We start from the raw sequence: 14,272 nt of genomic DNA, 5'->3' as shown, positions 1-14,272 counted from the left end.
TCCCAACTAGCCTTTCTGGCCTGCAGGTCCATCTTCCTTACACTTCAAAGGAAACTCTATTCTCCTGGGAGGCCAGAGGAAATTCTGATAAATTCATGCCGAAGAGAGGGATGCAAGTCTTGGACTAGGGAAGGTTATGTATAAGTGCATCTTCCTTCTCATTAGTTGGAGTCAGGAGCCTAAGTGGCCCCTGGCTCAAAGCTCCCTGCTCTTCCTAATAGCTTCCCAACCCGCCTCATTGGGAACGGTGGAGGTGAGGATGTTGGTTTGAGTGTATCACGGCAGCTTCCTGTACTGGCTGGAGGCCTGTAACATTCCTTTTGCCCAGTAATGTTTAGTGGGCAAAAATTATAATCTTTCCCATTAAACCAGGCTTTCTCAAACTTAGCTCCTTGGATGTTCTGGACTTTTGTATAGTGACTACTTTGTATGGCACCCTTGGTCTCTACGCACTACATGCTGGTAGCACCCTTCATCATGGGACACTTTTCTTCAGACACTCCACATGCCTCCTCCCTTTCGTCACTGGTATAGGTATTTGCTCTTAAAACCATGTTCCTTCCTTGCAAAGGTGTCTTTTTTTTTCCCCTTCCCACCTCTGAGTGGCTAAGCCATTTCCATTTTTTTTTTCCTCCAATGCTACAGCTATGTCCATGTCCAGATGGGCGTTTTTGCCCCATGAAGGGGAAGTAAAGACTATTTTGTTTATATGCATTACTTACAATGTACACCAAGCCAAAAGTTTAAAAAATATTTATTGATACTAAGGGTAGCAAAAAGACAAGAATTTTCCTACATCATTTACTGTCTTCCCCTGGCAAAATAAATTATCAGTCTAAAGTCCTATAATCTAGGCTAGTGTCACTAGAAACTTCTGGAACTGTGAGATGCATCTGGGTAAACAGGGCTATAGGAACCACCCTGCCTTACTCTAAACCCCACCCCAGACCATGAGGGACTTCCTGAGGCAGGCATTTCCTTAGCAGCTGTACTGTTCTGTTCCAACACAGATCCTAAGTTTTCCCAGGGTCCCTTGCCCACTCCCTAGGAAAGCAAACAGTTCCTGTTTAAAGGGGCAGCATACATAAACCACGAGCTAAAGAAACCAAGCTAATGACTGACACTGGCTCAGAGTTCAACGTTTCCTTCCTGACAAAACCTCAGGACCAGTGCTCCCTAATCGAGGTCGGAATTTGGAGTATACCCAAAAAGGGACAGCTTTTGGTACCAAAGATCTTTTCTTTTAAACCAATACTCCCGAGGAAGAAGACAGGCCGGCCACTTTCCCTACCAGGTGCAGAGGCAGACAAAAAGGTGCCTGTAATCTTAACACTAGGAAGACTGAGGAGGGACTGCCAGAAGTTCAAGGCCAGCCTGGGCTAGAAGAGACCCTATATCCATTTGGTATGAAAATATGACACACAACATCTGGGACCCTTAGGACAAGAATCTTGTCAGATGTGTAACTGATGCCTAGCTATACACACACACACTCTCTCATGGGGGTGGTAGCAGCAAATAAAAAACATAAAAAAGCAACTACTTTTATTTATTGGTAAACATGAGAACTCAATTCGGAGCATGTGGTGTGCCTCTCCAGTGGGTTCTCATGTGGGCACACTACACACACATGCTTTGTAACACAGACCACTGGGATCACAGCACCAGGAGAAAACACACCACAAGAAGGCAAAGTGGCTGGGAGGAAGGTATTTGTAGATTTCAACTTTGGGACTGAAATAACTGGTAAAAATAAAAGGCACCAAATTGGGGTTTGGAGACCTGGCAGCAGGGACAATGCCAGTCAACCTAGATCCCCAAACATGGTCACTTCTCCAACAGCTCAGGGATCCCCAAAAGGCATGGAGGTGCCTGTAAGGCCGTGTCTGGTACAGAAGAAGCTGCAAACCTTGGGTAAGGCAGCAAAGGACTCTGGCTGAGGACAGGGAGGGAGGCTCACAGCCCAGTAGGCAATTCTTCCCCCTTGCTACCCACTTCCTGGCCCTGGATTCTCTCCAGTGGCAGCTCTTGCTGCCAGCAACATGGTCCCTTGGTGCTGGATGCAGGGGCTGCAGCACATCATGGGGCCTCTCAGGAGCCATGGACATGGGGCCGTCCCAAAAGGCACAGTGTTGAGGTCGGTTTGGTCGCACAAAGACCGTCTCTTATTTGGTGTGTGGGGTGAGCAACTGGGGGCGGGAGCACGTTGAAAGTGTGGCGGGTCCCAGACACCACAGCTCACTGTCTGGGCTGGTTTTGGAAGGGGACTCTTTCCTTCAAGGCAACAGGAATGAAGAGTCCGCACCCGCCGGCTGACCAGTCAATGGCATAAGTAGAAACAAGGGTCCCATACCACCACCACCCTCCTTTTTTTGGCATCACAGACTCACTGGCCAGATTGTCATGGTCCCAAGGTGATATTTCAGGAAAGAAATCCTGACATTGGCCAGCAATCTGACAAGGTAGTTTTAAGACAGCTACCTGGGGTGGGGGACAGGGAGAAGGCATCTGGAAAGGGGGTTCAGAACTGGAACTATCTCCTGAGGATGAGGGAGGAATTAGGGCCCCCCTGCCAGGCAGGCTGTCAAACTGTCCCACCACATAAATGGCACAGGGACATTGCTTCTCAGCTAGGAAGGAAACACAGCTCCCAAACGTGGGAGAGGATTGTCTGGGGAAATGGTACCCAAGAATGGCCCGCCCAATAGCAGGGCTTTGCACCAGAACCAACTAAGAAGATGTTTGCGTGACAGTCTGGAGACACCCAGTCTAGACAGGCATCAGGGTGGCAGGCCTGTGAAGTGCCTGCATTCCTGCCCTGGGGCTACTAGGGTGATTTATCTGGCCCTAGTAATCAAACTCTCAAGTAGTGGGGAAGATTGCCTGCCCAGGACTCCAAGCTCCCGACCAGCCTTCTCTGGGTTTCAGCCCTCAGAACACGGGTGCACTCAGTGGGCCTAAGCAGGGGTGCCGGTCTGGATCCAGGGCTGAACAGGGTCACTTCTCACTGGGGCTTGGGCCTGCTTGAAGGAAGGAGGCGGCACTGACATCAGGACTCCTGTTTTTAAACCCAGTAGCACCGAAGTACATCCGAGTGCTGGGATGAAACCCTCCAAACCCTGGCTGGACTTTGGGGCCACAGTTGTAGCCAGAGATGACACTGCACCAGGGACAGAGACTCTGAAGAGTCACACAGGGTTCTGTAGACTTCTGCAGGGTCCCTGAACCCAACTTCATGAATTATCCTTTTATAATTCCTCAGCCTCACTTGCCAAGGATGGAATCCCCACTTCACCACAAAGGCCCTGTCACAGTTGGGCTTGGGAGAAGGTCCGGCCTTCTCTCTCCCCCACAACTGGGTTGGGGAGATGATGCCTCTCCCCAGATCCACCTCATAGCAGTTGGGCTAATAAGGGAGGGGAGGGTCTCAATAGGCCAAGGAGGGCTATGTACTGAAGAAGCTTTGTTCAAGCAGGCAGCCTTGAGCCAGTGGCCAACCAGATTTCCTGAGGCGACAGGACAGAGTGGAGTAGAGGCCCAGAGAGGTAGAATCACCAGAGAAACCAGTTCCCAGCCGTAAGTCTCCGGACAGGGCAGAGCTGGCCCCCAGGTCAGGTGTCGAAGCAAAACCAGAGACTGGAAGGTGGGTTGGACTTGGGCAACGGTCTCAGTAATGCCTCAAGTTGAAGAACCCCACGCTGGTGGGGGATTCCTTCACTGTGACAGTGATGAGGTTGGCTGTGACATCTGTAACAAAGACATGCTCGATGAGACTGCGGGTAGGTTTCCAGTCCTGGTTGGTCTGGACAGACACCGACAGGTTCTGCCCAGTGTTGGGGAGTGAGGACGAGTCAGGGTCCGAGTCAGAACCACTATTCTCGTCTCCCGTGCTCATCTCAGACAGTGCAGGTGCCTTGCGGCCTTCTCCTGGGACTGTGTGGCCCTCCTGTCCGCTGGAGGCAGCTGTGCACTTAACACCGTCCCTCTTGACAGAAGGGGCGGGCGGAGCTGTGGCCTTGGAGGCCAGTTTTTCACCTTTGCTGGTGTCTGTGGGTGTGCTGGTCACGTTAACTCCTGTGGGGCCACCCCCAGGACCTTTCCCCGTGGCCGGGTTGGTGGCTGGAATGGCCTTGGTGGCCGTGGCGTGGCGGGAGAGCAGGCCCATCCCAGGTACGCCGTTCTTGACACTCTGCAAGTCCAGGACCTGAAGGCTCAGTTCCTGAGTGGGGGCCAGCTGGGAACCTTGGCCTCCTGAACCGCTCCCTTTCTGCGGCTCTGCGGCTCCACCGCCAGGGGCCTTTAGGACCTTACTTCCTGGAGGGCTCACCCCTAGCTCCCCTTTCTGTGTCCTCACCTTCAGGTCCAGCCCTAGGCTGCACTTGTTGGCAGGCTGGGCCTTGAGTGCCAGTCGGCTGGCAGTCTGAGCCTGACTCTGGCTCATGCGGTTCATGTAGTGTACGATAGAGCTCTGCCAGCTGATGCCACCGCGGCTGGGGCTCCCGGCCATGCCTTTCATCAGGCTGGCCAGGTTCTCTGGGGTCGCCACGGTGCCAGAGACGCTGCAGGCCTCTTTGGTATGGGCTTTCAGGGCTGCTAGGCCTGCCACAGGAGCACTGAGTGGAGGGGGCAGCTTGCTGGTGGAGGTCCCCAGGTCCTTCCTGGTGGTCTTCAGCACCTTGGCCAGGCTTACAGGTCTCCTAGCCGCCTTCTGCTCTGGGGGCAGGGGTTTGCGTCCCCGTTTCTTGCGGATGGGATCTTTCAGCTCTGGCTTGGCCACCAGGATCTGGGCTTTCTTCTGAGGCACTGGGTGGGTTTCACGGCCCCGGGGGCCCCTCTTGGAGTCCAGGTCGCTGTCATCTTCTTCTTCATCTGAGGAAGAGGAGGAAGATGTGGAGGAAGAAGAAGAACTGCTGGATTTGGACTTGGAGGGAGCATCTGGTTCCTGAAAAGACAAGCAGGTGGGACTCAAATCTCTGTCCAAGTAGCACCAGGGTCCTCCAGGCCCCAGCAGCCAGGGAGGAGTGGCCGCGCTTGTCCAAAGAGGTGAAACCTGCTTGGCGGTATGCAGAATCAGAGGTAACAGCTATGCCTCCCCTGGCATCCTTAGTACCACATGGACTCTACTGCTTTTAGGTACTAATGTGGCCATGGACCCAGAATCTCCCATGAAGACGATGACTCTATCCTTCTAGTTCTGACAGGGGCTGATCCCATCAAACCCTGGGGCCCTAGGCTTCCCCAGCAGGGCCTCTCTGGCTGACATCCTGCTAGGAAAGAAGATGGTGGCACCAGGGTAGGCCCACACTTCAGCTTTGGCCACAGGTCTAGGGAGTGAAGTCCAAGGAATGAACAAAGGTACACCTGAGCCTAAGGACAGAATCCCTTCCCTATCCGTTTCTGAACTTTCACAGGGTGGGGGAGGGCAAGAGGGAAGATACCCAGGCCCCCTGGTGTGTGGAAGACTCTCTATCATCACAGCAAGGAGGTTCAACAGGACATCTTGAGAGGGACTTAGCATAGCCTCACTGCTTCCGCCCCTACTTCCCTGTCCACTCAGCATGGCCTGGTATCCTGGGCTTGCCCAGCTGGTCCACAACTCTGACACAAACCTGGGCACTTACTGCACATTGGCTTCCCCGATGGAGAGTCAAGATGAGAGGGTGTGGGGCCAACCTACCAAGCCTGCTGCTTGCTGCTACCCCGAGGACAGAGTGAAGAATGGACTTGGGCTGAGACAGGAAGCACCTAAGGAGGCCCCAGGATGGAGGAGCATGCATTCTGCTGCCTGCTGGTGCCATCCACTGGCAGACGCCTGAAGGGGCAACAGCTTCCTGCAGAAGCTCTGCACAGAGCAGCAGTGGGTGGGTAGGGAACCAAAGGGAACAGCACGAAGCCTGTGGCTGCTCACCTTGAGCTTAGCGCGTCGGCTGCAAGAGGACATGACTGTGTGCTTCCTCGGCCTGCCCCTGGGCCTCTTGCCTCTCTTCCGGTTCTGTACCTCCTTCTCATGTTCCCTGGAGACACAGCACCAATCAGCTTTGAGAAGCCCTGCTTGCAAACCCTTCTCCGGCTTCAGCCTCCACCCTCAGCTCCCAAGGGATTGCCGCTGCTCCAGTTAGCAGAGGCTTATCATCAGTCTTCCAGCAAAGCTCAATCCTACCAGAAAGCCACGGGCAGAGGTCCAGACACCAGCTCAGGAGTGCTGGTCCACACTATCTTTGCAGTCAATTCATTTCACTTACATTTGGCTAAAATGGACTAAAGACAGGAGAACAAGGGTGGGGACCTTCCCATTTCCATTAAAAAAACTTTCTGTGGGTGAAGCCTCCGTGGAAATAAATCCTAGCTCTCATAACCCAAAGCAGCCTTTGGGGCTATATGGTCTAACCTGCTCATTTCCACAAAGACTGCCCTCCAGTATGTACTAAGCACAAGAAACCCTCGGATGACCTGCTAGCCCAGGGGCTGAGGACTCCAGTGTGGCTTATGCTTGCCAGGCTTCTCACAGCCAACTTGCTTACTTGTATCACCCCTATTTCGGCATCCCTCAAATACCTCTAGAATTCTGCTCATAATGGAAGGAGTAGAAGTTATTAGTTCCCATCAGCCCAGCCCCAGAGTCTGTACCCTGCAACCCAGTGCTAAGGCTGTGAAGTCAAGAGCACCCAGTCAGCCTCTCATGGAAGCCCAGATTTCAGGCTACCCCATAGAGAAGACCCCTGGTGACAAAGACCCCAGTGAGCTGGCTTGGCAGGTAAAGGCACATGCTGTTAAGCATGACAACCTGAGTTTGATCGCCAGAAACCCACATGGTGAAGATAGACAACAGGGGGCTGGAGAGATGGCTCAGAGGTTAAGAGCACTGGCTGCTCTCTTCCAGAGGACCCAGGTTCATTTCCCAGCACCCACATGACAGCTCACAACTGTCTCTAACTCCAGCTCCAGGAGATCTGACACCCTCACACAGACATACATGTAGGCAAAACACCAATGCACATAAAATAAGAATAAATAAATCATTATAAAATGTTAAAAAAAGTTTGAGAATAACTCAGGCCTATGGCACATGCATGCCTCCCCTCCCCTAAGCAAAGAGACAAATGCAAAATAAAGTAGCCAAACATCATCTCCTTGGAGTCCTGGAAAGTGCTCTCATAAAGAAACAGATTAGACCTCCAGGAAAACCCCCAGGCTAGAACAGCCTTGGTTCTCCCAACTCTCCCTCTCATGGCTCTCCCGACAGATCATCACCTATGTGGTGACTCAGACCTTCCTTATACACAGTGGTTCCTCCCTGACCAAAAAGTTAACCTTCAGCTCCTAGTGTGCAGAGGGATGTGTCTGGATGAAGGAAAGAGACAGAAGATACATCATCCTGATTTTATATCCCATGTTGTGAAACACACTAGTCCCATGATGGCATCTTTTGGGTATTTTGACTCCTGTTGGAGCTAAACCAAAAGCTATGTGAAAGATGTGCTGCCTCTCATTGGCTGTCCCCACCTCAGGATACAGGGTCTTGCTGCACTGGCCAAGCTGGTTTCCAACTGCTCAAGTGGTTCCCCCACCTCAGCTTCTCTAGCAGCAGGGTCTGCAGGTATGTGTGATAGCACCTGGCCCAAGGATGCCACCTCAAATGCAGAGAAGCATACTAGCTCCTAGAAAGTGCCAAGACATCCCTCCAGAGCTCAGAGGACCAAGCTTTCCATTTCTAAAGGAAACCAGCAAGCACAAACACTCATTCACCCTGCTAACCCTATCCCCTTCCCACCCCTTCTGCAAAATGTCCTGTTACAGTGAGAAACAGAGGCTGGGCTTCCTGAGAACAGGCTGGCTAGATTGACCCCAGCTGGGGAGGCTTTTGAGCAAACCATCCATCTGCCTCTATTGACAGAGGCAGCGGGAAGGTGTCTGCACTGCCACCCATGTGGTGCTGTGTTCCTGGACCTCTGCACTGGGATGACAGTGATCCTCACAGCCCTGTAACACATCCTTCCTGACACCGTCCCACTCACTCCTCTGTCTTAGCAAACATCTCCCACCTAAGAACAGAAGTGTCAACTACAGCTACAAGAGCAGATCCAAGAGAAGCCTTTCAACCTCAGCGCTGTTTCACAGCCCAAGCAAAACATCACGCACATCTCTCTGCACTGTGAGTTTCAGGCTCCTCTGGGCCTTCTCCTGCACCACGGCCCACCCTGGCAGGGGCGGAGGAGCAGGCCGACTTCTTATGGCAAGCTTGTAACCCCAATTGCTATTAGTGCTGACAAAATGTTACTCAATAGAAGAGGCCAAGAGAAACTAGTCTTTGCACAAACGTTCATTTTGGAAGTCTGGCTGTCTTGGGGGGTGGGGCTTAAAGTGCTCTGCCTCTGTAGCCACCCAAGCAAGCCTAAGGACAGGCTCCTTATGGGGCCTCACACCACAGCCCCAGACCACTGTGTCGCCAGCCAATTCCACCCAACTCTCCCCTCCTCCAGAGTGCTGTTAATGTTCTCACTTCTTCTGGAAGGCTAGGAGCAGCCTCGGGTCCAAGATGTTCTCTTCTGGCTCCCAGCTGTTGTGTCTGGAAAAGCAGAGATCAGGGTTGGTGAGCAGCATCCAACTGGGCTGCCAGGACAGCTCCCACAGTCCTGCCGGGGGTAAGGGGCACTGTGCCACGGCAGTCCTCTGAGGTCCCAGAAGCCCTTGAAGTTAGCATCACAGCCTCAAACTCACAGGCAAACTGCCACCTCAAGCCCCAAGTCCCAGCAGGCCACAAGGGGACTCAACAGTCTGCGCCTGGGAAGAAAACAAATCCCAACAAAGAGCAAAGCTGCTGAGGGAATCCCCCGAGCCTGGCCCTGAGCCAGGGAGGGAAGGGAACACAGGTAGGGGAGGGGGAGCTGAGGAACCAGACAGAACAATGTGGCTGACACCACGGAGGGCGCGGGCAGAGCAACGGGGTCTGAGGCGGGCATCGGGAGGGGATGGGGTCCAGGAAGGAAGGTTGCGGGGCAGCTACATAAGAAGCCCCTTCCGGGGAAAGCCAGATCCCTTCCCCTCATTAAGAAGAATGCAAGCGCGCGCGGGAGGGGGGGGCGAGAAAGGGGGGCTCCTACCAGTAGGAATCTCAGGTTACAGCGGGGGTAACTTGGGCAAGGGGAGGGGGCCGTGTCCCGCGCCTGCCACGGCCGGCTCCAGGGCGGGGGCGCATGCAACAAATGGGCGCCAGAAGCGCGCGGCGCGGAGGAGGGCCGGGCCCGGGGGACTCCGGGCGGGAGGCCTCCCTGCCCGCTCCCCGTGGGCTCGTAAACAAAGGGCATCGCCGGTCGGCCAGCGTCCTCCGGATCCAGAGCCACAGAACTTCCCGCCCGGACTCCAGAGGCTAAGGTCCCCACGCCGTTCCCACCCAGACCGAGAGGCGCGCGCGGGAAGGCGGCGGCGCACCGGGGACTCACTTGGAGGACCAGCCGCGCCACTTGACCAGGTACTCCAGCTTGCCCTGCGGGGAGAGAAGAGCGAGCGGTGAGCCGCGCAGAGCGCCGGCTGCACGCGGGGGGCGGGCGGGGACGCACGCACCTTGCGGAGCCGCTTGCTTAGAATGCACTCGGCGGCGAAGACCTGCTCGCCCACGCTGCTCAACTCCTCCATGCCGCCGCCCGCCGCGGCCCGCGCCCCGCAGACCCCGGCCCACAGTCGCACACAAAGCGCCGCCCCCGCCGCGCCCCGCCCCGCGCACGCGCGCCGCAGTCGCCCGCGCTGCGCTCCTCCGAGCCGCCGGGCCAATGGGCGCGCGGGGCGGAGCGCTCATTGTTCACGGCGGCGGCGGCGGCGGCGGCGGCGAGGACCAGTCCGTGGGGTTGGGCGCTCTCTCCGCGGCGTGGAGCGGCTGCGTGTTCCGAGGATCCTGGGGAGTCCGGCCGCCCTGGATCGCATGTTCCCGCGGAAAAAGCCATTGTTTGGGCTGAGGGCGGCGAAGCGGGGAGCACGCGGCGCTTCCTGCTCCCGCCAGCGAAGGACGCTGCTCCCCACCAGTCCTCTAAAAGTGCACCTGGATGCTCCAGGGTCAGGGGTGCAAGAAAAACACAGGGTTTTGAGGCGGGGGGGGGGGGGGGGGGGGGGTTACCGAAAAGCAAGCCTTGCAACTCTCCTCAAGGTTATAGAGGAAAAAAATTTAGGTCACTGGAAGATTGAGCTCCAAATTCTTAGTAAAGAGCTGTGAAAATGGGACTCAGTTCCCTCTTCTTTCAGCGCGCGCTGGGACACAATCAACTTGCTTTTTTTCTTAGCTTATTTCACGATTTTGGTGATGTCAACGTGGGCCCGAGGGGATGGTGTGCAGACCTGAGTGTAATTTCAGATTCTGTCAAAGCTCTCTAGGCTCTGCCAGCAAAGTACTTTGGATCAGTTTCCAGTGGTAGAAGTTGGGGTGGCCCGGGTCCTTCCAAGTCGTCTTTTTATTTTCTCGCTCAGACATAAATTCTGTTGAGTAGCCTCCTTTTTAAGTTTTGAAGCAAGTCAAACACATGATGAAGGAGGAGTTCTCTCATTTAAAAAAGTAGATGCCAATGAAAATCCACTTTTTGGTTTTGCCTCTTTCTTGGACACAACTGTACATCCAAAGTCTCATTTTTATAGGAACTTTTCCCCACGTAACAGTGAACTTATTTACGGAGGAGAAACAGTTTTTGGTTGTAAAGCTTTCTGCTCTAAGAAACGAACATGGGGGAACCATGCTGGGATTTAGGGGTGTTCTTCAATGTAGTTGGTTAGTTAAACCAGCCACCTTCACTCACTCAGTGCTTTGGAGAGATCTTGCAACTGTTTGCAGAGCGGGCAGGGAAAGGGACATTTTCCTTGAGAGCGCAGTGACTGCTCATTTGGGGGCTTCGTGCAGTAGTGGAGGAACCAAGAATGAAGAGAGCCGCTGCAGTCTCCCAGCCAGCTCTTTTTGTCTGTGTTCAGATCAGCTGGGCAGGAAATGGTAGAGCCGGTACAAAGGTGTGTTTATTGTAATCCTATAAAGAGCTGGATCCATTTCAGCTGCTGTTTGCGCGTCAGGATTCCATGCGGATGTAACATTTACTATTAGAATTTTCCCACTTCCCTTTTTTTGGAACAGGGTATACCAACACAATTGCTTATTTTTTTTAAAGAACAACAACAAAAAAACTTTAAAAAATACAATTCTCTGCCCCCCCCATCTGCTAAGAAATAGCCAAGAGTCTGGTATGAACACATTGGGGGAAAAAAGTCCCCTCCCCTGAAATGTCTATCACATACCTCATCTGTTCAACTTTGGACACCCAGTTAGGGAAAGAGTAGTTAAAATAATTAATTTGGATAAACAAATACCACAGACTTGATTGGAATGAAGCCATCTGAGATCAAGGCAGTCAGTGTATGCTTCAGAATTTGTGGTGTTTCTGACGCACAGCTTTGGCATTAGGATAACTTAGGATGGAATCTTTTCATTCATGTCATAAACAGCTTCTCCGCATTTACCACTGTGCCGACCACTAGATACGGCAGTGAGTCCTTAGCAACTGTCTTAAAAGACTGGCACCGTTCTGGGTTATCTCCCTTTACTTCATTGAAATTCAAATAGCCACTTGAGGCTGGTGGTCACTCACAGGACACTGAGCCAGTCCACAAGAACACAATGATATGAGTTAAGGGAATTCTAGCTCTGGGTGGCAGCCCTGGACCATCTGTGCATACTGATAACCTCAGAACGTTCAAACAATGTGTAGGAAAGATAGTAGAAATTCAAGCACTGGCGAGTATGCTTGGGGAGTGAATGTCTTGGTTAGTGCCACTCTCTGCACAGACAACAGTGTGGACAAAGTCTTATTTATTTATTTGCTTATTTATTTTTGTTTTCTGGTGGTCCTGTTGATTGGACCCAGGGCCTTGAGCATGCTAGGGCAAGCACTTGGCTGCTGAGCTACATTCCAACCCCCGTTAGGCATGAGAAGTTGGAATCCTGCTAAAAAAAAGAGTAGATATGGGCTGGAGAGATGGCTCAGCAGTTAAGAACACTTGCTGCTCTTAACTTGCAGAGGACCTGGATTCAGTTTCAGTTCCCGTATCTGGCAGCTCACAGCTGCCTCTAACTCCAGTTCCAGGGGGATCTGATGGCTTCTGGTGGCTTCCAAGGGCACCAGGCAAACATGACGTACATTCATACATGTAGGCAAGCACTCAAACACATAAAATTTTAAAAAAAAATAAAAAATAAAAAAGGAAAGTAGAGGCTGTCGAGAAGGCTGTTGCTTAGGAGTGCTCACTGCTCCTGCAGAGGAGCTTGGTCTGGTTCCCAGCACTTACATATGGTGGTTCACAGCTGCCTCTAACTCCGTTTCCATGGGATTTGATTCCCTCCTCGGGCCCCTGAGGGCACCTGCACACATGTGATGCACATAAACTCAGGCAGGCATACACAAATATACATAAATAAAAATATTTTCAGCTGGGTATGGTTGCGCAAGCCTTTACTCCCAGCACTTGGGAAGCAGAGGCAGGCAGATCTCTGAGTTCAAGGCCAACCTGGTCTACAGAGTGAGTTCCAGGACAGCCAGGGCTACACAGAGAAACCCTGTCTCGAAGACCCAAAAATAAATAAATGAATGAATGAATAAACAAATATTTTCATTCTGTGATCGTGGTTTGAGAATCAGAACTACCGGGGCAAGGAAAGACATACTGTATCAATCCACAGCCACACCGGAACTGAAAGTAGTCAGCCACTTTGTGCTTGGCAGTTAAAACTAGATCACCTTAGATACAATCTTACAAAATAGCTTCCCAGCAGCTTGTTTTATGTTCAGCGTTGCCACTGTGATCTGAGAGCCAGATCTTCCCCATAAGGGGTCTGCATGAGCTAAACTTAGGATATACAATGCATCTCAATAGCTGATGTATAATTGCCCCCCCCATCTCTTTCAAGCTTTCCTCTGCATTTGGGAAACTGAGGTGTGACTTACAGGCTCACTGTGTCAAGTGATGTGGTTTCTGTATAAATAATGGGTAAACATTGTCTACACGCTCCACACACAGTGTTTACGTGTCAGTCAAAATAACCATGATTGGGATGCTTGCCCAAGTTCACGAGCCTTCAGCCCCTAGGCACACAGTGCAAATATTGACACCCCCCCCCCATCCCTGACCCTCCACACCTCACCCAGCACTCTCCAGGGACAACTTGCAGCTCTTACTGTTTGGACACTTCCCAGAACAGGTTATCTGTCTAAGCCACTACTTTGGAGATGAGAAAAAGGAATCCAAAGCTGCTTTAGTGCATGCCTGTGGCCCTTAGTCTTGCCTCTACTTTGTCTGCCCGTGGGGACTCAGAACACTCTGTGAGTTATGTGTAGCTTGCTCACTAAAGTCTTCTAAGATGAACAGTGTCCCCAAGGGCAGCCTGTTTCCTGGTATCACATCTTTGTCCCCAAAACTTGCCCCCAGGACTCCTAGTTCATCTCAGTACCCTTAGAAATCTGCCCAGGTGGGAGACTCCCTACATACTGGGGTCAGGGAGAGGTGGAGGAACACAGCTAGAGAGGTGGGAAAGACTGATGACAGCTCTTTATAGGAGGTCCCTGTTTTGTGAGGGTTTCATCTCAAAGGTGTCATTTGTTAGCTTTGCCATCGGATTAGTTCCTGATCCCAGTTTCATGCTATTATATAAGATGCTGGGATAAGCATCTTTTTTGTTTGTTTGTTTGTTTTTCGAGACAGGGTTTCTCTGTGAAACAGTACTGGCTGTCCTGGAACTCACTCTGTAGACCAGGCTGGCCTCGAACTCACAGAGGTGCTCCTACCTCTGCTTCCCTAGTGCTGGGATTAAAGGCGTGGGCCACCGCTGCCGCCCGGCAGCATCTTTATTTCTGCATGTGCATGTGCTTGCAGAATGGTGTCAGGGATGCTGGGTCAAAGGGCATGTGACTTCTTTTCTTTTTGCTGATGGAGGTGGAGTGTTCTGCACTTCCTGTGTGTCTTTTGTTGGACATCTGTCCCCCATTTCAGCAGTTCTAACAGGCTGACTTTGAATTTGCTATGTAGCCAAGGATGATCTTGAGTCTCAGTTCCTCCAGCTCTGCCTGGAGGTCCAGGGGATTTTTGAATGTGATTGCTGTTTTGCTGGTGGTGTGGGCTGACACACACTAACACAAACTAGCCACAAGCTTGTACAGGGCTGACACACACTAACCACAGCCTTGCATACCCCACATCTGCTTTTACCTAAGACCTCTCTGTCTTCAGGGCAATGGTTAGAGTGAAAGATGAT

The 14,272-nt window shown here is 52.3% G+C and overlaps 1 protein-coding gene across 1 annotated transcript; it reads right to left on the bottom strand.

The window, feature by feature from the left end:
- Nucleotides 1-1,533: 1,533 nt before the first annotated feature.
- On the bottom strand, nucleotides 1,534-9,666 carry Cbx2 (chromobox 2). Its single transcript, XM_059269852.1, has 5 exons — nucleotides 9,562-9,666; nucleotides 9,441-9,484; nucleotides 8,501-8,566; nucleotides 5,909-6,014; nucleotides 1,534-4,942 (listed from the first exon to the last, which is right to left on the bottom strand). Exons 1-5 carry the CDS (start codon nucleotides 9,631-9,633, stop codon nucleotides 3,668-3,670), a joined length of 1,563 nt encoding a protein of 520 aa, XP_059125835.1. The 5' UTR covers nucleotides 9,634-9,666; the 3' UTR covers nucleotides 1,534-3,667.
- Nucleotides 9,667-14,272: the final 4,606 nt, after the last annotated feature.

The sequence above is a fragment of the Peromyscus eremicus genome, chromosome 8a (genome assembly GCF_949786415.1).
Source record: "Peromyscus eremicus chromosome 8a, PerEre_H2_v1, whole genome shotgun sequence".
Lineage (NCBI taxonomy): Eukaryota > Metazoa > Chordata > Mammalia > Rodentia > Cricetidae > Peromyscus > Peromyscus eremicus.
Note: the sequence above shows the minus strand (reverse complement) of the source record. Positions and strands in the feature narration are given on the sequence as shown.